At 40.0% G+C, this 24,153-nt stretch overlaps 2 protein-coding genes across 2 annotated transcripts in view; both read right to left on the bottom strand.

The window, feature by feature from the left end:
* Nucleotides 1–7,024, bottom strand: part of RUFY2 (RUN and FYVE domain containing 2) — a 40,553-nt gene extending 33,529 nt beyond the window's left edge. Inside the window, 3 exon segments of the mRNA XM_044660314.1 lie at nt 5,995–6,354; nt 6,357–6,451; nt 6,936–7,024. Coding sequence (XP_044516249.1) covers nt 5,995–6,354; nt 6,357–6,451; nt 6,936–7,024 — 544 coding nt within the window.
* Nucleotides 7,025–7,972: 948 nt separating this feature from the next.
* DNA2 (DNA replication helicase/nuclease 2) overlaps nt 7,973–24,153 on the bottom strand; it is a 37,773-nt gene continuing 21,592 nt past the window's right edge. Inside the window, exons 11-21 of the mRNA XM_044662940.1 lie at nt 19,006–19,122; nt 18,819–18,928; nt 17,176–17,285; nt 16,195–16,419; nt 15,249–15,442; nt 15,055–15,144; nt 13,442–13,646; nt 11,676–11,765; nt 9,821–10,003; nt 9,389–9,535; nt 7,973–8,026 (exon numbers count right to left, since the gene is read on the bottom strand). Coding sequence (XP_044518875.1) covers nt 7,973–8,026; nt 9,389–9,535; nt 9,821–10,003; nt 11,676–11,765; nt 13,442–13,646; nt 15,055–15,144; nt 15,249–15,442; nt 16,195–16,419; nt 17,176–17,285; nt 18,819–18,928; nt 19,006–19,122 — 1,525 coding nt within the window. The remainder of the gene's footprint in view (nt 8,027–9,388; nt 9,536–9,820; nt 10,004–11,675; nt 11,766–13,441; nt 13,647–15,054; nt 15,145–15,248; nt 15,443–16,194; nt 16,420–17,175; nt 17,286–18,818; nt 18,929–19,005; nt 19,123–24,153) is intronic.

Raw genomic sequence — 24,153 nt, 5'->3', positions numbered from 1 at the left:
TAATAATAATAATAACTTTAAGATTATAATGCATTTAATTCAAACTTGGATCTTTCGTATATACAAATGTCATTTATCATGAAGTATCTATGACAAAATTAAACTACCAACAAATTAAGGGGCTATTTTTTAAGACAATGATTTTGAGATAGAAAGACTTTTAAGATCATCTAATCCAGCCCACTTGATTTTACAGAGGAGGAAACTAAGGTCCAGAGAATTTAAATGACTTGCCCCTGCTGGTAGGCTAATAAAAGGATCAGAATGCAAGTCAATATTTTCATTACATTGTACATCATTTTAGCAGCTATAAAAGCCCATGATTTCCCTTCCTTCATGATCTCCAGTAACTCATTTACCATAACATCTCTCAGTACTACTGAATCTATTAAATATTCCTAATTTAAATAGCATTTTCCCTTAATTTGTTGTTCCGTCATTCATTCATCTCAGACTCTATGACCCTGTGGACCATAGCATGCCAATACTGTCCATGAGGTTTTCTTGTTGATTATGATAGACTGGTTGATTATTTCCTTCCCCAGTAAATTAAGGTAAACAACGGCTAAGAGACTTGGCCAGGGTTCCATAACAAGTTAGTGTCTATGTCCAGATTTGAACTCAGGTCTTCCTAACTCCAGGCCCAGCATTCTATCCATTGAACCACTTAGATACTTCCTTTTCCTTAACAGAGGAGCACAATTACCTGAAAGTGTGCCCAGAAGTACAAAAAAAAATGTTCCTTTCATTTTCCAGCTTACAAAATATTTATAAAAAGGGGGATTTTCATTTTATGGCTCCCTTTAAGCCCATACAGTTCAGGTCATGTTTAATTTCTAAGAGAATAGGCAGGTTTTAAATAAAAATTTAATTTTTAATAACATTTTTCATTCTTATCTTTCTCAGCCAAAGTCCTAGAAAAAAAATACCTAACTCATAGCTTTCAACAACTTTCTTTACACTTCTCAATCCTTCCCAATTTGGATTCTGATATCAGCAATCAAGGAAAACTGCTCTCTTTCAGGTTATCATATAATCCTTTAATTGCCAAATACAACAGTCTTTTCTCAAGCCTCATCCTTCATCTCTCTGCAACATTCAATGCTACTGACCAATTTCTTCCCCTGGATATTCTTCCCCAAGTTTTCATGGCAATCCTCTCTTGGTTCTACTTGAGCACTCCTCAGTTTCTTTTATTAAGCAATCATTTGTATCATGCCCCTTCACTGTGGGCATACACTAAGGCTCTTTCTCTTTCTAACTCTCTCACTGCCTACTGGACATTTCAAACTTCAAAACTAGTTTTGTAGATGTCTCAAACGCAATATATCCCAGACTGCATTCTCCTTTCTCTTCCAAACCTATCTCTTCTGAAATTCCCTGTTACTGTTGAGAGCACTACTACTCTCTAACTCACTCTAGAAAACCACTCAGTTGCCAAATCTTATTATTTCTACCCACAATAGTTCAGATCCTCATTGCATTCCCTGAACTATTATAATAGTTTACTGACTGATCTCTTTGCCTCAAGTTTCTCCCCACTCCAAACCATTTTCCAGAGTGCTGCTCAAATGATTTTCCTAAAGCATAGGCTTGACCATGTCACTCCTCTATTCAAAAAACTCCAATGGTTCCTTATTACCCCATGATCCAATATAAACACCCCATTTTGGCATTTAAAGTCTTTCATAGCCTGCCTCAACCTCGCTTTCCAGTCTCTTCCACATGCACTCAAAGATAAGGTCAAACTGGCCTTCTGTTTGTGATCACTGTCAATGTTAGAGTGTTTGATGTTATGGTTATATTAAAGGATTCCAATATGGAGTCACTTAGGCTAAGTGGTCTAATGCCAATAAAAGCATATAGGCAAGGGGGGCAGCTGGGTAGCTCAGTGGAGTGAGAGTCAGGCCTAGAGACAGGAGGTCCTAGGTTCAAACCCGGCCTCAGCCACTTCCCAGCTGTGTGACCCTGGGCAAGTCACTTGACCCCCATTGCCCACCCTTACCACTCTTCCACCTATGAGACAATACACCGAAGTACAAGGGTTTAAAAAAAAAAAAAAAGCATATAGGCAAGACTGTGCCTTTCCCTGTTCTGGCCCACAGTAGATGGATAATACTAGCAGCTTTGTGACTGGATGAACTTCTTGACCTGCTTTCAGGGGCTTTGATTTATTCTCTTTCTGTTGCCTCATATACCTTAGTTTGTGGTCCTCAGAAAGAAACTTCCCCTACCTGAGCCTTCAAGCCTGGTACTTTTCTACTCCATCTGGGTCTGATTAGGAACACCCCCACCTACAACGGACAGCTATGGCCACTTTTAGGGTATTGAAGCTCACCTCCTAAACTCCATCTCTGGGTTTATTTCCCCCTAAAATGTCTCCCTCCCTAGTGGAGATGAACTTCTGCCTGTTTCTATGGCCATCTAGTGTGTACATCTGATTTGTCTGTCTGCTTGCTCTATCTCATAATAAGCTCTTGTTTGTGTCAGTTTCTCAAGTGCCATTTTTCTGAAATTCTTGGACTCAGGTATTTGCTTCAGTAGAGCTGTGGAGCCAAACAAAGTACTGTTCTTCACACATGACATGCCCTTGTACTGACTGTCCCTCATAATCCCCCTTTCCTTCAAGGCTCAGCTCAGGCACCACTTTTCCCATGAAGCCATTCATGTTCCTCCCAGGTGCTAGTGTCTCCCCCCAAATCACAATGTATCTAGCTTGTGTTTACCTGCAGGAATTCATGTCGTCTCCAGCACACCAGACTATACTTGACTGGAGGGCAGGCTCTTTGTCTTGTATCCCCTCTGCCCAGCACAGTGTATGGCACATAACAGACACCTAATACTACAGGGTTGATTTCTTTTCATCAGCTACATTTAAATAATCCTTTCTTCTTAAAAACTTACAAGTCCTTGGCCAGACTTCATGCCAATTCTCTCAACTATTACATAAAGATGGTAGAAAAAGTAAGCAGAAAAAAAAAGAAGCAAGGAAAAGGGAATGATTTTGTTAAAAGTAGTTTAATTTGGGGGAATCTAGGTGGCTCAGCAGATTAAGAGCCAGGTCTAGAGACAGGAGGTCCTGGGTTTAAATGTGGCCTCAGTCACTTCCTAGCTGGATAACCTGGAATAAGTCCCTTAATCCCCATTGCCTACCCTTACCAATCTTCTGCCTTGGAACCAATACTTAGTATTGATTCCAAGATAGAAGGTAAGGATTTGTTTTAAAAAAAAAAAAGTGATTTAATTCATCAAATTGTTAGAACTGTTTGGGTTGCCCAATTTTCAGTCTGATGTTCAAATAAACAGAAAAATATTAATTTTTCCATAACCAAAGTCCAGGGTTCAAAAACACTCACTATTCAGTACAGTGATTAGTTATCTTTCTTGCTTTGAAAGTGCTTCCAAACCTGCACTAATTTTGGCCATGGACAGCTAAAAAAATGAAACTATCAAACTGGTTTAAAAAAAGATATTCACACATAAAATGTTTAAATGGCATATAAAACAATAATCTATGCAATTTCTTAAAATTTCCTGAAGGACAAAGTAGACTGTGGAATATTCTGGACAATGACTTGCATAGGGGAAGCTGTAATAAAAGATATCATCCCTAAAAATGTATGCTCAGGGGGGCAGCTGGGTAGCTCAGTGGATTGAGAGCCAGGCCTAGAGACGGGAGGTCCTGGGTTCAAATCCGGCCTCAGACACTTCCCAGCTGTGTGACCCTGGGCAGGTCACTTGACCCCCATTGCCTACCCTTACCACTCTTCCACCTATAAGTCAATGCACAGAAGTTAAGGGTTTAAAATAAAAAAAAAAAATTAAAAAAAAAAAAAATGTATGCTCAGGGAAAAGGAAGTTGGTTGGACATGATAAGTAGACTGTCTACATGCTCCAATAATACCCAAAGAATGTTTAAAAAGCAACACCTCTAGCACAAGCTGGTTGGATCCTCCAGGAAGATATTTATGGGAGGACCTAGGCAAGAACCACAAAAGATGGTATGGGTGCATTGAGACCAGCACCAGAGGAAGAGGTACCCAGATCAATGACTAATGGCTATAATCTTGGAAATATTTTTGCAGTAAATGACTAGGCACTTAAGATATATATCACAAAAGACAGAACATGAATTTGTTTTAGTCTCCCCCACACAGTCTGTATGAGGTATGACAACTCAACCAGGATAAAGGAAGGATTTCTTTTCTCTTTTGTATTCTAGGTTTTAAAGGTGTCAGAGACATCACACATCTCTTGATTTTACAGTTTAGGAAATGGAGAAGCATTTCAAATCACAGCTATAGGTAAGATCCTATCTAAGGCAGGATCAGAGGAATGCATGTCCTCCTAGGCGCTGTTCTGACCCAAGACCTATAATTTCCTCTGACAAATGAAAGGGTTGTTCAGTAGCTGATCTCTATAAAGTACTGTTGGGGGCTTCCATTATGAGTTTGTGACCTCAGCTATGCTACCCTACAGGATGTACCTTTGGGGTGTCATGGAAAAGTGTCCCAGAATATTTGTCAGAGCCTGGGCACCTCTCAGACAATTCACACTGAATGTTCTAAAGATATATTAAACACATGTTCAAATAGAACTTATTCTCTTTCTCCCACAAACCTACTTGGTCCTAAAATTCCCTCTTTCTGTTGAAGGCACAAACTTTCAGTCACTAAAAGTTTGCAGCTTTCATGTCATTCCTCTTCACTCACCCCAGATAGCCTCTCAGTTGCTAAATACTGTTGTTTCTACAGCCACATCTCTCCAGATCACCCCCTCGCTTTGTTTCCACAGTCATCATCTCATTTATGCCCTCGCTGTCACTCATCTGAATTAGTAGAATGCAGCCTTCTGGTTGGAATCTTTACTCCAAGCCTCTCTGAACTCCAATCCATCCTCTGCACAGCTCCGACGGTGATTTTCCAAGAGAGCAGCTCTGATCAGGTCACCCCCAAGAAACCCCAGCGATTTGCTGTTAGCTCTAGGATCAAACATAAAATGCACATGCCCTATTCAACCTGATCCCAATCTACCTTTCCAGCGCCCTTCTCCCTTTCACCGATGTGATCATCCTGCCCCAGGAGCCTAGTCCCTGTACCTCCAGCCCAAGACCACCCCTTCTGTCTCTATCCCTTCTCCCCAGCAGCCTCTTGGTCCCCAGCTCAGGCACCAGGATCAGCTCAGGCACCACCTTCTCTGCGGAACACTTCTGGTTCCTCCAACCTCCAGAGCCTGCTCCTAAAACTACGCTGGACAGGTATGTGTGATGGCGTGGGAGCTCCTGCAGAATTCCTCCAACCCCTCACAAGCCAGCAACTGGCCCGGTTCCGGTCCCACAGTCGGTGCTTAATTAATGTTTAGGTATCGATCAGAGATCGGCCAGTGTAACACCTCATTTTAGAGACCTGAACTCCAGACCACACAAGGACGCCAGGAAATAGCCCTAAGCTTAGCTTCGGACTCCTCTCTAACCCCACCCCACCTGCTGTGGATCCCCCAGCTGCAGGCAAGACTCATGTTCACGCGCGCACACGCATGCTCGCGGGAGTGAACATGTATGATATGACGTGTGTGTGCATGCACTGTGCACTGAGCGCTCCCCGGGGGCCGAGGCAGCCCCTTTGTCTCCCCGGCCCATCCCTTAGCCCAGGGTCCAGCACACAGCGGCCTCGGCCGGACCTCCCCGGACCAGACTGGGCGTGCCACGGCCCCACGGCCCCCGCCTCACCCGCCCCAACCTCCAGGGATTCAGGACGGTCCAGAGTGAGGCCCCTCTTCGGGCCTCAGTTTCCCCGTCTGTCCAAAGCAAGGGCTCTGCTAGGCCCCTTGCAGCAGAGGGACTAGGATCCCGCGGCCCAGTTCGCTCCCCGCGCCCCAGGCCCGGGTTCCCCCCACTCAACCCTGGCGCAGGCGGCCCCGCGTTGCCATGACGACCTGGCGCAGGGTTCAGCTTCCCTTCCTCCCGCGAGCCCCGAGGACCCGGCTCAGCCTTACCCATGGCGGCGAGGGGTTGCGCTGGAGATGGCGGGAGAAACAACTCGGCTTCGGGCTCTAGGAGCCGCTGGTCTCACCTCCTGGCCCACAGCCACGGCAGCCGCCGCCGCAGCAGCAGCAGCAGCAGCAGTGCCCCTTGGTTGGCGTGACACGTAGGGCGCTGCAGCGCCCGCTGGCGGCCGGAGGAGCGCAGAGAGCCCGGGAGAGGGACGGGGCTACGAGGGGACGTGGAGTCTGGGCAGGGCGAGGTGGAGGGAGGCTGAGACTGGAGGAGACAGGAGCGACCGCCGGAGGAAGGCTAGGAGAAGGTCCCCGCGCCAAGGGGGCGGAGCGACGGGGAGAGGGAGGAAGTGCAGCCACCCAGCCCCTAGCACGAGACAAGTGGGCGGGACGACAGGAGATGCTGACAAAAACCTGACGGCTACGAGGGGGCGGGGCGAGCGCGCGGGCACATCCTCTGTAGGCGAGGCATCAGTGCCACCTGAGCCACCGGACTTGGGAGCGAAGGGGGCGGAGCAAAGGAGGGGCAGCAGGCTGAGCTTCGATTGGTCTGGGACGTGATTGGCGTCTCAAGCCCGGCCTTCGCCCCTCCCTCCGCGCTCCGCCTAGCTCAAGTCAAGGTTTCACCCGCCTGCTAGACGCTAGTGGAGAGCCAGCCCGGGGCGAGACTCATGGGTCGGTGGGTGGAAAAGACTGAGCAAGAATGGGGCAGCCCGGACCTCGGAGCCAGAGCAACAGGCTCTCCCTCCCGCCTCCCTCCTTTTTTCTCTCTTGGTTCCTCCTCCCTGCCAAAATTAAGGCAATTATAGCAAATGATGCATTAAGTCCGGAGAGAAAGAAAACAAAAATTTATTTGACACAGTGTAACAAAAATATCAGGTAGAGGCACCATTTTTGGCATCCAAATAAGCCTATTAAAAAGGCCTTCCAAGTCAACATACATTGAAAAGCCATGCAAATTTAAATTAAACATATGGATCAAATAAATAACAAAAATGCAAACTTGAAACAATGCTGATTTCCACTCCATTTTTAAAAGGAAGAAAAAGAATCCAGTGCTGCCAATTTGCCTAAATAAGGCCAGAAATATGTAAACACGAACAGAATTGAACATGTCAATTCTTTTTCTACTTTGTACAAACAATAAGTTTGACTCTGAAGATAAGAATATCCTGCTCCCAATTAAAATACATCCAAAGATAACTGAAAATGAAGGGGAATGCAAGACGGAGTTAATTGGAAGCAACTTTAAATTCAGTAACATATCTAACATGTTCAAACTGAAAACAAGGGGAAATGTCTGGGACTGGCAGAATGAAATCAAAACAAAACAAAAAAACAAAATTAGCACCATGGCAAGATTGCAATGCTTTCTGGAACAAAAGACTGAGTATTAGAGACTTATAAAAAGAACCAGAAACATGGTCTTACTGCCATAGGAATATCAGTTATGAGAAGAACATTAACTTAAATTCTCTAGTTTAAAAAAATGATTTTTTTCTCATAATAAATAACCAAGCATTAAATCTATAATACTAAAACTGGTCCTGAAACTCTAATGTTCAAGAAATGCATCTATTTTCAAAGCTAAGAGGTGGGGGGCCAAGGATCAAGCCTCCTAGTAACATTTTAAAAATTTACTTAAACTTTAAATTCATAACACTTCACAGTTTTAAAGTTATCTACAAGAATGCTTGTCCTAACTTAAATCTTTTAATAATCATTTAATAAGTTGAGGACAAAGTTAGAAAATATCCTAGAAAGGCATAGTGCCCTTTGAGTCAAATCCCATTAAAAAGTATTAATTAGTTTGGATGTTTTGAGAAATAAAGAAATGCCCAACACCTCATCCCATTTAGAAAATCCCATAAAATTACTAACAGTAGGCGCCTGGCTATTTAAATATTAACATGTAGAGTGTAAAAGAGGGACTTCAATCTTGAAAAGTCATTGAAATGGTGTTTTCCTCTTCAAGTCATCAGACATTATATTGACAAATACTTTCATGTGCTCCCAAAGGAAGATTGAAAATGTAAAGCTATTAAGGAAATATACATTTCAGGCCATGTGTCCCCAAAGACAGTGTGTGACTTGGTGTTTTTTTATGGCATATTTCAAAGGCTTATGCTGCAAGTTCATTTAGAATACTGCTAAAATAACTTTAAGGATTTTTATGACCTAATATTGTAATAAGGCATTTAAGGAAAAATATACACTTAATATTATAAATTTTAAAAATTATCTTGTCAAACGAGCATTATTATTCTTTTTTAAAAAGGTCATCTCCTACCATAAAAATTATCACATAGCCATGCATCATTCTCTGGTTTTTATAATGCCAGGTCCAGAGTGAATAAGGCTATGGTTTGTAGCATAATAAGAAAGGAGGGGAAGAGCGATCTGCCTCTGTAAGAAATTGTCCCTTTCCCTACATTACTCACCTATCAATCATTCTTTAAGGGCAGCTAGATGGTACAATGTATGGGGACTAGAATCAAGAAGTCCTGAGTTCAAACTCAGCTTCAAACATTTACTAGCTACAAGACTCTAAACAAATAACTTAGCCTCTGCCTCAGTTTCTTCATCTGCAAAGTGGGGACAATAACGGCACCTACCTCTCAGGGTCAGTGTGAGTATCAAATGAAGTCATATCTGTAAAGTGCTCAGCATAGTGACTGTCAGATGGTAAGTGCTATATGTCACCTATTATTACTGTTCATGATTCTTGGCCACCTCCTTCAGTGTCTGTTCTTCTCCTTTCTTTTACAAGTTCACCTCTTTCATTCCACCAGCTTTCAACCAACAGGCAATGCCCAGGAGCTTGAAGAGGTGGCAAGGACACTGAACAGAAACCTGCAGTCGGAGGCTCAGCTCCAGTCTCTCATCAGCTAGGACACGGTGCAATGTTGGGTAAGTGACCACCTCTCCCAAGCCTTAGTTTGTCACTGATAAAACAAAGATCATCATCCTCGCACTGTATTCTCCCAAATGTTGTTAGGATCAGATAAGTGCGCATCAAGGGCCTGGCAAAATAAATAAATGGGAGTCATAATGCTAAGGAAGCAATGCAGGGGAGTGGAGAGAGCCTCTGTCCACCACTCCATTTCTCTGAACTTCAACAATTCCCTCACTGCTAAATGGGAAAACAGGTCCGTCTCCTAAGTGCGTCCCGGAGGGTCTGTCAGGAAGGCATTTTATGAAATCAACAAGGGCTGGACAGACGCACCATTGAAATGCCCGCTTCAGGCCAGGAGGTCAGACCTGGGCCACCGTGAACCCTTCTGCCTACTTTCTTAATGGATAAAATGGGCTGTCACGAGGACAGGAGGGCTTTATAAACTCTGAAACATCACACAGTATCCATGCCAAAAAACCAGACCCCAAAAAAGGATATCTTGTCTTCAGAATGTAGGTAATGAAGCAGCTTCTCCAAAGGAGGGTATTGGCTCAGTGAAGGCACACAGCCCAGCAACACCAGCTTGTGTTTGGCTCTTGTGATGGCAACATTAAGGCGCCTCCAATCCTTTAAAAGCTCACCAAGCTGTAACAACAAAGACAATACCAAACTGAGTCTTAGGTTTTCAAAATTCAGTTAGTCTGAAGAATAGTTAACACGTTATTAACCCCATGAAGAAACATAACTGGGCCCTACTGCAAATATAACAATAATATAGACAGATGATACTCTGGGTATAATTTTCAAATATGGCCAATGTCAAATAAAATAAAAACTTAAATCAAGAAATAATGCATGAATTGACTAGATACAAAATAATCTTGCAATTTAAGAAAATGTCTTTCAAATATTAGCACAAAATGCACTTACGTTTCCATCTTTATTACTTCTAACAAAAGATACTAGAATGATACTTTTATCTCTTCCTTGATATTTGTCCACTGTATTAACCTCTACTGTATTGACAGAAGAATGGTTCAGTAAATTAGTGATGATCTTTAGTTGTTGTCTGTATGGAGCGATGATGCCAATATCTAAGGGATTACAACCTGCCTATAAGGAAAAGAATACAAAATAATCTGAAAAATCATGACTTTTCCTCAATCATTTTACTAAAAAATTCACAAAATTGAAGATTTTCATAGGATTAAGTGATTCTGTTTTTTCAAGAATGCACAGTGATCTCTGATTTCCCATTCGGTCAAACTGAGATCACAATTTCCCAGAATGAGACAACAGACTTCCCAAGCAGGCTATTTTTCAATCCACAGCAAAATCATAAATTCATTTTAAACATCCTTTTATACAAAAACAACATTTTAAACTGATGTCTATTATTTCTATATCAGAGATTTCTAAGTAAATCCCTCCCAACCCCAACTATGTGCTCTCTTTTAAAAAAAGAAAAAACTTAAGCAAAACCAACCATTGTGAAGGAGTCTAACAGTAGATGCAACACTCTATACCCAGTTTCTGCCCCCAGATCTCCTCCACTGACAGACACACTTCTCTATAGAAAGGGTAAGGACATGTTTGATGATCTTCTCTCAGGACCACCACTGCTTGTGACAATCACAAAAAATGGAGCTGGGCTCCCTTTTAGCACTCTTTTAAAAAAATACTGTTATAGTGATTGCATCTAGAATATATGTATATTTTAAGTCCTTACCTTCTTCTGCCTTAGAATCAGTACAAGTATCCATTCCAAGGCAGAAGAGTGATAAGGGCTGGGCAACTGGGGTTAAGTAACTTGCCCAGGAAGTGTCTGAGGCCAATCTGAATTCAAGTCCTCCAGAACTGACAACCTATCCACTGAGCCACTAGATGTCCCTGGAATATATAGGTTCTCAACAATAAGTTATGCTCAAGTAGCCATATATCTTTACTCTGAGAGTTACTAGCTTGGGAAATCAGGACAACATTAAAAATATAGTAGACAGCAAGATTTCAGCAAGCCGTGGATGGGACAAAAATCTCTCCCTGCATAAGATGGAGAGACGTGAGCTGAATCTACATAATTAGGTGAATTCAGAGTTAAATAAACAAATGAATCAAAAAAGTGGAGATAAATGGATCACTACCACCCTAGAAGGCTATCTCTAGTGGAGTGCATAGGACTGTGTCCTTGGTACTATTCCACTCAACAAACACAATCAACTTCTCCAATGAAGGCCAAAATAGCATACATTCCAAAATTGGTACATACCACCAAATAAAAAAAAATTGCTTTTGCAAAGCCTCATTAAACACACACTTTATTTTCTTGAAATTTCTTGAAACTACCCTGGAAAAATCCAAGGTTAAATGAGGCATTTGGATTAGAAAAAGGGTTCTTAACCTTTTTTTTTTAATGTACTGGATCCCTTTGGCATTCTACTAATGCCTACATACTTCTTTTCAGAATAATATTTCTAAACACATAAAATAAAACACACGGGAAACCAGTTCTATTGAAATAGTTATAAAAATAGTTTTTTTAAGTTTGCTGATGCCAGAGTTAAGAACCCTTGACCTAGATGAGAAGTGAAGTTTCTCTCAGCTCCAAAATTCTATGATTTTGTAAAATTTCCAACTAGTACTGCCTACAACTGGCATTGGCAATGTAATAATGTTATTTCTTAACTATGAATGACTATACTAAGTGGAAAGTATAAATATTTTAGATTATTTTTGTTAAAATAAAACTTGCTATAAAACTCAGCAAGCAAAATACATTTCAAAATACCTTTATAAAAATTGAGGCCAGGAAAACTATTAACTTGGCTTCTATTATGTTACTCACACCACCCTTTTCAGCCTTCTCTGGCGCGGGAATCTAATGAAGAAAAAAAAAAACAACCAAAGACATGTAAGAATAAATAATAGACAGAGTGAATTCAACAATCTATTATAAATTCACCTACAGAGATGCCAGTGGCAGTGATTTCACAAGTACTCATTCCCCAGGTCTGCCCAATAATTCCTTAGCAATTATATCATGTTCCTCAGGAAAACTATGTTTTCAAGATACCTTGACTACAGATACTGGTACTTCAGACACTAGAAAGATACATCCCTCAATATGAATATTTCGATATTTTGGTTTCATCAATTTCATTAAGCTGAAAAAATTCCTTTAGGTGACTATTAAGATCAGTTATAAGAACTGGGTATAAATAGGATAAAAAAAGAGAAGTCTCAGGATGGACATGATAAGTTCTCTTTCAGGAATAATAATAGCTAAAACATTTCTCTAGTACTTACCATGTGCTAGGCACTGTGCTAAGCACTTACAACACTTATTTCATTTTATCTTCACAGCAGTCTTGGGAGGTAGATGATGTTATTATTCCCATTTTGCAAATGAGGAAGTTAAGGCAAACAGAAATTAAGTGACTTGTCCAGGGTCACACCGCTAGTAAGTATATGAGGATGGACTTGATCTCAGGCCTTCCTGACACCAAGCCTAGTCTTCTGTCCTCTGTGGCCCTAGCTGCTGAATCATACTGCTAGAATCTCTGAAGGCCTTTGAAATGGAAGAGTAAAGAGGAGATTTATTCTGCTTAACCCCAAAGGGAAAGATCAGGAATCCGGTGGGGAAGGTACCGAGAAGCAGACTTTGAGCTGTATGGACAATCCTGCTCACTGAATATGCTGTGTGGCGAATGGCAAGGGCACCAGGGTTGAAGTTAGATGACCTATATTCAAAGCCCAGCTCTTTCACAGGCTACCTGAGTGACCTTTTACAAGTAACTACTCTCTGGGCCTCATTTTCTATCTTTAAAATAAGGGGCTCTGACTGATTACCTGACATTTGAGATTATTTCCAAGTCCTATAACAAGAGCTTCCCAAAAGCAGAACAGGCTGGCTAGGAGGTAGTGGGTTGCTCCTCCCAAGCTTGATGACTACTTGGCAAGTAAATTGTATAAGAAATTCTGATCAATTCTGATAGGAAATTCTGATTCAAGGTCTCTGAAGTTTCTCCCTTCCAATTCTGAGACTGTGGAATCGAAATCCTGAAAACTAAAGCTGAGGATTAAAAAATGGAGCTCAACAAATGCACCAAACTGCATGTTCCATGAGATCCTGCAGGTGAGTCAGCTAGTCCTACTCATCATAATTATAACAGATGACTTCTTATTTAGTAAAAATTATCTTAAAGATATGCAAATAGATATAATGGTTATCAAGGCTTAAACCTGAACATATGTAAAGTGCTCAAAGATCAATGGAATCAGAGTCCTTGCTATTCCCACTGTTATAATTCTAAAAATCATAAGAGTTTACTAATTTCCAGAGATATATAAGAACTCTACATAAAGGCAACCTCAAAATCATTATGAAAGATGTTAAAGAAGAAGTGAATTAATGAAGGCATGATTTCCAGCACGATTAGGTTGAGTAAATTTAAAAAAAAATTAACCCTTTCAAAGTTAATTTTTAGAAATTTAAATAATATAACAAATCTAGAAAGATACAATTTTTTTAAAAGGTACCACTATAATATTTACCTTTTCTGTGTTAAGAAAACAGACAGGATTCTTTGGTTCGAATGTCCCCTTCAGCCAAGAAGTTTCAAAATTATCTGTATGAGCTTGGAGATCCAGCATGACATTTTTCAGGAAGGGTAGGGTGACTATGGCATTAGCAACTTTATCTGATCCACACTCGAGTTTTCCTTCATACACTAGATTATTACTTAAGGACATAATTATACTAAAAAGATTGAAAACAACATTATTAATTTTGGCAAATAAAATTTCATGAAAAAATCAAGTATAACTAGCACTGCCAGCAATCATTAATTCAGTAAATACATTAAGGGTCTACTCTTTCAAGAGGAATTAGGAGAGATCCAAACTTAAAATTTGATGCTATCACTGCCCTCATGAAGCTTTAAAGTATAATGGGAGGATAAGAGAGCAAGACTCCAAACTACAATATATAGTTTTACATGAGAAGCAGATTAGAAAAGTACAGAGCTAAATTTTTATATGATGCCATTATCGTCCTGGGGCAACAGGGAAAGCTTCCTGAGAAGGTGGCAGTTGAGCCCTTAAAAAGTGTCCAAAATTCAGGAGGTGAAAAAGGAAATGGAGGTCATTCCTGGCACAGGAACTATCATACCCCAAGCCAATTTGGCAACAAGGGAGAAAGATGGGTAGAGAGTATACCAGGCAGCATGATCACAGAAGATGTGGAGGCCAGGTGTGGGCTCAAGTAAAACCAGAAAGTGAGAGATAGTAAGAAAATGATGATGCTCAAGGAACAAGAGGTCAAGACAAAGATGAAGAGAAATAGGTGTGGAGTGAGGAAGAAACTCAGAGAGGTAGAGCTCCTGGACATAATGGCTGGAGAGTTTAATCCTGAAGTCACAGATCTTGGAGATGATTTAATTCTCAAAAAGTCACATCTGACCATCTCATTGTGCAGAGGAAGGGGGAGGGTTGAAGATGGCAACATGAAAATTAGCATCACAGAGGAATGCGGCAGAAAACTGAGTGAAGAGGAAAACAGTGACTAAGATACTAAAGTCAGTGAGAAACTGGGAGAGCAACCTAGAAGGGGAGAACAACAAGAAGGAGAAGACAGAAATGGGATAAAAAAAATTGCCCAGGCCACCAAAGAAGAAAAGTTACTAAGCTGTCCTGGTAGAAGAATAGTCTATAAATGGCAGTGGGGAATTAGGCATAAGCCCAGCCCTCCTTCAGACCTTGTGGGGCTTCCAATGAGAGAGGGATCTATCTATAAAGCAAGAAAGATGCTTGAACAGTGGTTTAAAAGTTCAAGGATAGGGAGAAGCTGGGTGGCTCAGAGGATGGAAAGCCAGGCCTAGAGACAGGAGGTCCTAGTGATCAAATCTGGTCTCAGACAATTCCTAGCTGTGTGACCCTGGGCAAGTCACTTAACCCCCGTTGTCTAGCCCTTACCACTCTTCTGCCTTGGAACCAATACACAGTATTGATTCTAAAATGGAAGGTAACGGTTTTCAAAATTAAAAAATAAATGTTCACAGATAGTTTGTTGAGACTATAGCAGGACATACTGGAAGGAGCTGAGGTAGGAGACCCAGGGTGAAGCAGAACTCATTAGAAAAGGAATGAGGATACAGAGAGAGAATTACCTGTTCATTCTATACTGCACAGTTAACTGAACAACTGCATTCTGTTTCTGCTCCAGCCTCTTGAATAAACTTTCACTCATGCCAAGACCTCTATTATCGAATCAAATAAATAAATTAGTGCACCGAACACTAAATTCCATGTTGGAAATCACAGCTGGTAAAAATCCAGTGGTCTCTGACCATCCATCTCTTACCTTGCTTCGCTATTCAGCACAAGGGGAGGAAGCTGCAGATGGTCTCCTACCAGTACAAACTTAGATGAAAAGAAGAGTGGACCCAGACAAACTGGTTGGCTAATCTGGGAAGCTTCGTCCACGATACAAAAATCAAATCGTTTCCGGGAAAAAATTGGATGGTTTATTGCCATACATGTTGTTGCAACTATAGGCTAAAAATAAATAAGAAAAACAATTATTTTAAAATTTGGACTAACAACGGTAACTCCAAGAAAAACTAAAAGCAAAGCAATAAGATGTTCTTTGTTCTTCAATAGCAAAAATTCTGAAATATTTCTAGATTCTAATGTAAAACTAAAAACAAAAATAAAGTCTCTTTTCTAAACAACATAAACACTGGTAAATAGAGGATTCATAACCTTGGAGTTGGAAGACGTCTGAAAAGCAGTCGAGTCCAATTTCTTCATCAAGGTTAAGTGACCTGCTCAAGCCAGGTCACAGGAGTGCTGGGACTAGGCCCTTGGTCCCTTATTTCTCTAGCCAGGGCTTTGTTATCCCACACTATCTCCCAAGTATTTCCAGACTGAAATTAGAAATCTTCATGGAAGTATAATCCAAATGGTATTCAAAAAAAAGGTTAAAAAGTCATGACTCAGTCTCTTTTTGTATTCAGCCTTAAATGTTTAGAGAATTGTCTGGAAGTGTCTAAATTACAGTCTTGGTACAGAGTGGCCAAGCTACCAAAAAAAAAAAATCTCTTTCCAAAATTTTATAAAATGCCAAGTATGGATTCCCAGGAAGATTTCTTAAAATCCCTTTTCTTCATAGCATCAGTGAGTACAAGAGCAAAAGAGGCAAGTAACATATAGCATTGGGAGGGTTTTTATATATACTCGAATTTGTTTGCTCATTACAGCAGCCCCAGAAGTGAATGTCATCAATGTCATGGCAGTATTTGGCTTACTTGACTGTTATAGAGCTCCTCCAGACTAGTTAAGGACTTAATAGATTTTTCTCTGAAAATTTCTTCCTCTGTAAATTTCTGGATGTTGGGGTGAACCTTCTGAGTTTGGCCCAAACGCAAAAATCCTACTTTAAATTTCATTAACTTCAAAAGAATATTATCAACAGCCGAATGAGTGTAACTGGTCAACAAAACACTGAAGCCACAGGCATAGAGGATTCTTACCTAAGAACAGGAAATAAGAAAATAAAATATTAATTGAAATTCCAGGTCATTCTTACCATACTTTTTTTTTTTTAACCCTTATTTTCTGTCTTAGCAACAACTCTAAGACAGAAGGGCAAGGACTGAGCAATGGGGGTTAAGTGATTTTCCCAGGATCACATAGCTAGGAAGTGTCTGGGGCTAGATTTGAACCCAGGTACTCCTAACTCCAGGTCTGGTGCTCTATTCATTGAGCCACCTACTTGCCACTTGACATACTTGTAATACTACATATAAAAGTACTAGAAAATCAGAAAAATCAGGAAAATATTTTTGCATTAGAAAGCCAAACTACTAAATAAAAATGATATAAAATTATTAGAATCAGTAATATTATACTCTTAAACTTAATTATGATCTTAATTTCCTACAGGATTACATTTAAAAGTTTGCCAACATAAATTAAGTCTAAGAAAAACTTATACTACCTAATGTCTAACCCTCAGAATACTTCACCAACTTGTATGTAGAGAGAAACATATAAAAAATAAACCTATCAGAGTATGAAATGTAAAATGTGACAAATTTGTCGTATAAATGGCAACTTTTCTCAGTTCAGGGTTATAATGTTGCTATCTTAAAAACAAAAGAAAAAGCCATTTCACAAAGATATTTTAAATCCATATTTGGTCTCTTTGAGACTTAACAGCATATCCTTTAAACTGAACAGAGGCTGATATAAATATATTATTTATGAATAAAAATATAGATCCTTACAAGGGCACATATTGTCGTGGTTTTTCCAGTTCCAGGCATACCGACAATAAGTGTGTAGTCTTTTGAAAGAAGTACTTTTTTCATTGCTTGCCTCTGGGGTTTATTCAAGCCTATATTTTGAAATATTTTTAGAAGAAAGAAAAAAAATGGATTTTAGCCAGTAATTGAAGATTTTTAGAACAACATTTTAGTCTTGACCCTTCCCAACATATGATACAGCTTCACTCCCACCCAGAAGTGACCCTGGGCTCTCCGAGGCCATGCCATAGGAGCACAAAAGTTTGCAGATTTTCCCCTGCTAGAAAGGCTTTCAGGATACTTCCCACAACAGACTAAAGAGAAGCAAGCTGAGAACAGAGGGTCTAGGCTAACTATGGGGCAATGAATTCTTTGGCCATGACAACTCATCCATGAAACAAAGACAAACACAAGGAAGCCTGCAGACTTGTGCCCCCTCTGCTTCCGTAGTGATGCTGGCACAGAGGCAGAAAAGGGAGCAGAGGGTGCTAAGAATCACAAATTTTAAGTGCCTTACAAATACTGGCTTAGCTGCTGGTAACCTAACTGTGAGGTCCTTCCTAAGGGATACCTATGGAGTGGAGTCATGGCCTGCTCACTATAACTGAGGCCAGACTCCATCTGTGTCTGAAGGGCAGCCTTGGTGAAGGAATAAGAAAATAGGCAAGGGGGCAGCTGGGTAGCTCAGTGGATTGAGAGCCAGGCCTAGAGACAGGAGGTCCTAGGTTCAAATCCGGCCTCAGACACTTCCCAGCTGTGTGACCCTGGGCAAGTCACTTGACCCCCATTGCCTACCCTTACCAATCTCCCACCTATAAGTCAATATACAGAAAAGTTAAGGGTTTAAAATTAAAAAAAAAAAAAAAGAAAGAAAATAGGCAGACTTTGGCCAGTCACTCTTGAACAGACAATATCTTTCCAGCCACACAAATAAGCAAAAAGTGCAGAAGATGCAATATCTCCCCAGGCTTCTTGACTGTTGACTACCAAAAAGTTCTCGATTTGGTGGAGTAGAACAGAGCCTTCAAGGTTTTCTTCCTCCATGATCTCCCTTAAAATACTAGGATCATAACAACATTCCCTGAGAGCGATTACAATAGGAATAACTTCATTCAACAGCCATCTGATTAATATTCAGTTAAAGGGGCGATTCGAAGGGGTTCACTATGATCATGGAGGATGGCCAGAGCAAAATCTAGGTGGAGAGGTTCCTCTGGATGCTGCTCTTTTAGAATGATAATCTGCTGATTGGCATCAAGCCCACTGAAGCTTCCTAAAGGAGATTCATAATCACTAAAAAACCAAGTGCATGAAGAATGTTGATGGTCTGAAATATGCCATTCAGAGGATGAATAACCTTTAGAGCATAAGTACATGCACATTGGAAAGATGCTGCAGATGGACAGTGAACTAACCCAGATAAGATTAGGAGGAAGGCCATAGGCTAGACAGGATTAGGGAAATAGGGTGATGTTTTCAATGACTCCCAACTTCTAGAAACAAAGACTCTTCTTTATTTTAACTATCAATATTTCCAAAGATGCTAAATAGAGATTATGCTACAGTTTTAACTGTAAGTAAAACAAATAGAAATGGATAAAAACCCCAACAACTTTAGCGTATACCTTTTAAAATGTTGGCAACGGTATCCTTTGCTTCATGCGGAAGCACAGAACTCAGATACTGTATAAATTGTGGCTCACGGAAGTCAATTATTAAATCTCGAAGCTTTTCACTGGAGAGAAAAAAGTTGTTGTCGATAGTGTTCTCAAAAAAGACTAGTGAAACATTGAGTTACTTGTTGCTACCAACCTGACAGGGGTGTTTTCCATCAGTTTAGAAAGGTTTCCTAGTGGAGTTTCAATACCACCAATTCTTTCTTCATGGTCTAATCTAAACAAAGTTTCTCGAGGCAATTTTGATAAATTCCTGAAACAAAATAAAATGCACACATAGAAAAAATGTTTTTCATTCATTAACATTTCAATTTAAGATAAACATAGGGAATATACAACTAGTTACAAAAGATGAATTCTGAACTCAGAATTTTGATTTCTTAACCATGATTTAAAATACAGGATTGGCAAGCTCCTGGATACACCTAACTGAGAGAGATAAAAATGTATTTCCTGGCAGCCTTGAAAATCTAATCAAAGGGCTTTCACCTGAAAAGGAAAAGGAGGGAGAAACTGCTTTTGCCTATTCACCAAGTTACATACCATCCAGAGGAGGTATAATCTAAGAAGAATAGTAATAGAAACATGAAGAAGTTAAAGGGGACAAAATTCAAGAAGCCAATCCACGACCTCGGGTGTCTCTGGGAAATGCAAAAAAACAAACAGGGAGAAGGAGAGATTATAAGGCAAGGAAACAAAAGGTGATCACTGGAGAGGTACCAAATGGAGCACCATGGATGGAGGAAGGTCTCCATAGAAAGGCCTAGGCTCATGTCCAATCAAGGATAGCCAAGTCCCTGAAAAAGTCACAGACTCTGAAGGCCTCTCCCAGAGAATATCTAGAGCAGCTGTTGTTCTAGGCAAGAGAGGGAGAATATTCATCAGGAATTCCTAGCATTGAAGAAGCTATAGGAACTAACTTTAAAAAAGGTATCACTGAGACTCGGGGAGATAAGACAAGAATGGAATATGACTTTGGAAGGGTACATTTTATTCAAAAGAAATTAAAAAGGGCCTAAAAGACCATAAAACTATGCATACTCTTTGACTCAACAATACTACTACTAGGTCTGTATCCCAAAGGGATCACAAAGATAGGAGGGAAAGGACTTAGTTATACAAAACTATTAAAGCAGCTTTTCTGTGATAGCAAAGAACTGGAACCTAAAGGGATGTCCATCAGCTGGGGAATGGCTAAGCAAGTTGTGGTATATGATTTTAATAGAATAATATTATGCCTTAAGAAATGAAAAACAAGGTAATCACAAAAAAACCTGGAAAGAGTTATATGAAGTAATACAAAGTGAAATGATCAGAAACAGAAGATTGTGCACAGTAACAACAATAAAGTACAATGATCAACTGTGAAAAACTTAATAGCAATATAAGAATCCAGGAGAGACTCATGACAAAAAAAGGCAATCCCCTTATAGATGAAAATGATGGAGTTTGAATGCGGTTTGAAGTATACATACCATTCTTCACTTTATCTCCTTCGTGAATTTTTTTCTTATATAAGTGATATGAGTTTTCTTTTACAACATGATGGATATAGCACATAAATAACCTATATCATATTATCTGCTGTCTTGGGGAGGAGGGCAAAGAGGAAGGAAGGTAAAGAATACTGATCAAAAAATGTCAGAAAATGATTATTAAAAATGGTATCAACATGTTAAACAACAATAGAGGAAAAGGAGGCTGAGGGCAAGGATGAAGAAAGAGAGTGGCACTCACTGTATATCATGAAGATATACTCGAATAGGTAAATTCAGAAGTAAGAAGCAAGATGCATGGTAGAAAAAATTTGGATGAAGACCAAAAAACAGAAAAAAACAGAGGCAATATGGCCCTTAGAATACGTGAGAGATCACTAGGACATGGGCCTGGAAGACCATGAACTATGGTGGAAGATTTCTATTATCTGGATATTTGCTGGAAACTAGAGCTCTCCCTGTGCACAAGGCAAGTAGTTAATAATTTATTATTTTTTTCTGAAGGGGGAAAAAAGTTACATCTTTCATTAACCATAACTTGTTTTCTTTGTAATCCCAAGTTTTACTATCTATGTTTTAAAAATAATTTATTTTAAAATTGAGTTATAAATTTGTTCCTTCCATCTGGCCCCTCCCCAAACCATTGAGAGGACAAGCAATATGACAGCCATTATACATGTGAAGTCATACAAAACATATTTCCATATTAGTCATGTTGGGAAAAAAAACAAGAAAAATTTAGAAAATAAAAAAATGTTTTGACCTGCAGATGAATTCTCTGAAGGTAGATAGCATTTTTCTTTACAAGTCCTATGAAATTATCATGGATCATTGTATTGATCAGATTTACTAAATTAGTTAATAATTTCTTAATGACAACTGAATCCCCCAAAAGAAAGAGGAATGATCAAGGGAAATTCTATTCTGAATTGGATTCAAGAAACAGTTACTGGAATGAATGGAAATGATGGGAACTTTGGGAGGATATAACTTCTTAGGATCTGTGATGAAAAGGAAAGGGAAGCTGAGAACAGTCCTAATATTATACATCCTATATTTTAGGAAAACAGATTTCAAAGGATTCAGAGAAAGAATGAACAGAATACCAGAGATCAGGGTTCTTAACTTTTTTCATGTCATGAACCAGGGGGCAGTCTGGTGAAACATATGGATGATGTCAAAAAATGTTTTTAAATGCATGAAATGAAGTACACAGAATTAAAAAGGAAACCAATTTTACTGAAATAGTATCAAGATATTGAAAAAAAAAATCCATGAACCTGAAGTTAATATTATAGAGTAAGTCAATCCAGGATGGGTAAGAAGTTCTCATGAAAGAAATTCCTGAGACAAAGAGAAGCAATTTTAACAAAGTGGTGATAAGGTCAAAGAGATGTTGGGGTGACCCAGTGAGAAAAGAGCAATGAATAAATGTTGGGGTCTGACCCAGGGAGAAAGAAGCCACAAATAATTTTCACAGAGATGCCTCTGTGTTCTGCTGAAGGCCACAGCAAAGCTGTTTACACAAGCTGCAGGTGGGATATCTGGGAATGAACTATGGCCCTGGGATTGTTTGGGTTTGTGGAGCCCTAGAAATGTTCTGGGTAATGCTTTTACATAAACCATATTCTGTGGGAAAGAAAAGCCTCCTGAATATGATTTAATACTTAGCACTTTTCCTATATCTAAAAAAGTTGGAGTTCATGCAAACCTCCATCTGGCCCCTACCTTTCCTCTCAGTGTCACAACCCTGGCATCAACAAAGAGGGAAAGAAATAGTTGCTTAAAGATTCCAGTATGTACAAATGCACAAAAAGCTTTACCAACTAACTTGGGTTTCTAAAAGCTATGTATGAAGAATGAAAGGAAGGGAAAGATAATGAGTTCAAGGGGTGGCATGATCCTCTAAAAATAGTGTCAAGACTCAGAATGAACTGAGTCTGGTGAGGACATCTGAAGAAAACAAAAAGGACTTCTTAGCTGAATTTGAGGAAATCAAATGTGTAAGGATGGGATTTGTGCAAGGGGGATGGGACAAAAGGAGCCAGAAGAAGGCAGTTGGTGACAGTTACTGACAGATGAGAGAAGCAGGAGATTCTGGGAATTTCTCAGAGGAAGGGAGAGGAGAAGTCTGCAGGCGGAAGACTGAGAGAGGGAGGAGGTGGACATCCCAGCTAGGATCCAGTCCTGAAGGATTCCTGAGGATCTTTCTTTGGAAATTGAAACCCTGATCCCAGATCTGCCAATGAAAGGAGAACCAGTACACAGCTGCAAAGACACATTAGAACTAGTGCAAAAGACTAGGGAGGATTTGACAGACACTCCCCTAGAAAATGCAGACCTAAACATGTACAGAGATGGTTCTTCATACATGTTTGAAGGGGAATGATACATGGGAGCAGCTGTTGTAACTCAGAGTGCACAAGGAGCAGAAATCTTAAGTCTAACAAGAGCTCTTCAAATTGGGAAAGGCAAACAAATAAACATTCTCACGGATTCCAGATACACTTTTATAGTCCTACATGCCACCGGACAAATTTGGAAACATAAGGGATTCATAACATCAGGAGGGAAACAAATTGCATATGGGGACATCATTCTGCAACTTCTAGAGGCAGAACAACTACCTAAAGAAGTAGCAGTCATGCACTGTCAGGGCCACACTCTTGGGGAAGATAGCACATCATTAGGGAACCATAGAGCGGACATAACAGTAAAGTATGGAGCTAGATTAGGCCCTATCCATGTTCTGAATTTCACCCTTATGGAAGAGGACAATTTAAAAAAAGCCTATAGCCCAAGGGAAGTTCAAGACTAGAAGAAAAATCTAGGGGCCAAACTAGTGAACAGCATATGGTTCTCTGAGCTAGGCAAACAGATCTTGCCAAAAGCTCTATATTACCCAGTTTGCAATGCCATTCATGAAAAAGGGCATTATGGCACCCAGGCATTAATCGATTCCATATGATGTTTCTGGTTAGCACCTGGAATCTCCCCCTATGCCATACGAGTTTGCCAAAAATGCAGGATCTGTTTGCAGTACAATCAGGGAGTTTGTAGAAAAAAAGGTCTCAGAGGCCAACCTTTGGCATACACTTCATTTGAATGCTTGCAAATAGACTATATATGCATGCCCAAAGATAAAGGATTCAAATATGCACTTGTCATAATTGACCGGTTGACAAGATGGCCAGAGGTTTTCCCTGCCAAAAAGAACAATGCAGCGTTTGTGATAAAATCTCTACTGAAAGAAATCATTCCTAGATTTGGCATACCCAATAGTATCAGCTCAGACAGAGGGAGTCATTTTACTCATGTAATACCCCAAGAAGTCTACAAGAATCTAGGAATAAAAGGTAATTATCATGCCATTTATCACCTGGAAAGCGCTGCACAGGTGGAAAGATTCAACAGAGAAATAAAGACATTTATTGGCAAAGTCTGTACAGAAACTCATCTAAGATGGACAGATGCTTTGCCAATAGTATTATAGTATCTGAGAAGCAAACCTAGAAGAGACTTACATCTTTCCCCATTTGAAATGCTATATGGCCAACCTGCTTGGCAAGTGAGAGTTCACAAAACCCCATATATCTCAATGCTGGGCGCAGATTGTAAACTGCATAAATATATCCAGCCCCTGCAACAAAGATTCACATAACTCCATGAACTCGGTTTGATTCAGAGAGTTCCCCTTGATTACGACTTGCATAATTTAAAACCAGGAGACATAGTGTACATAAGAAACTTCACAAGAAAATCAGTAACAGACCCCAAATGGTTACAAA

This window comes from Gracilinanus agilis, chromosome 2, assembly GCF_016433145.1.
Source record: "Gracilinanus agilis isolate LMUSP501 chromosome 2, AgileGrace, whole genome shotgun sequence".
Classification (NCBI taxonomy): domain Eukaryota; kingdom Metazoa; phylum Chordata; class Mammalia; order Didelphimorphia; family Didelphidae; genus Gracilinanus; species Gracilinanus agilis.
Note: the sequence above shows the minus strand (reverse complement) of the source record. Positions and strands in the feature narration are given on the sequence as shown.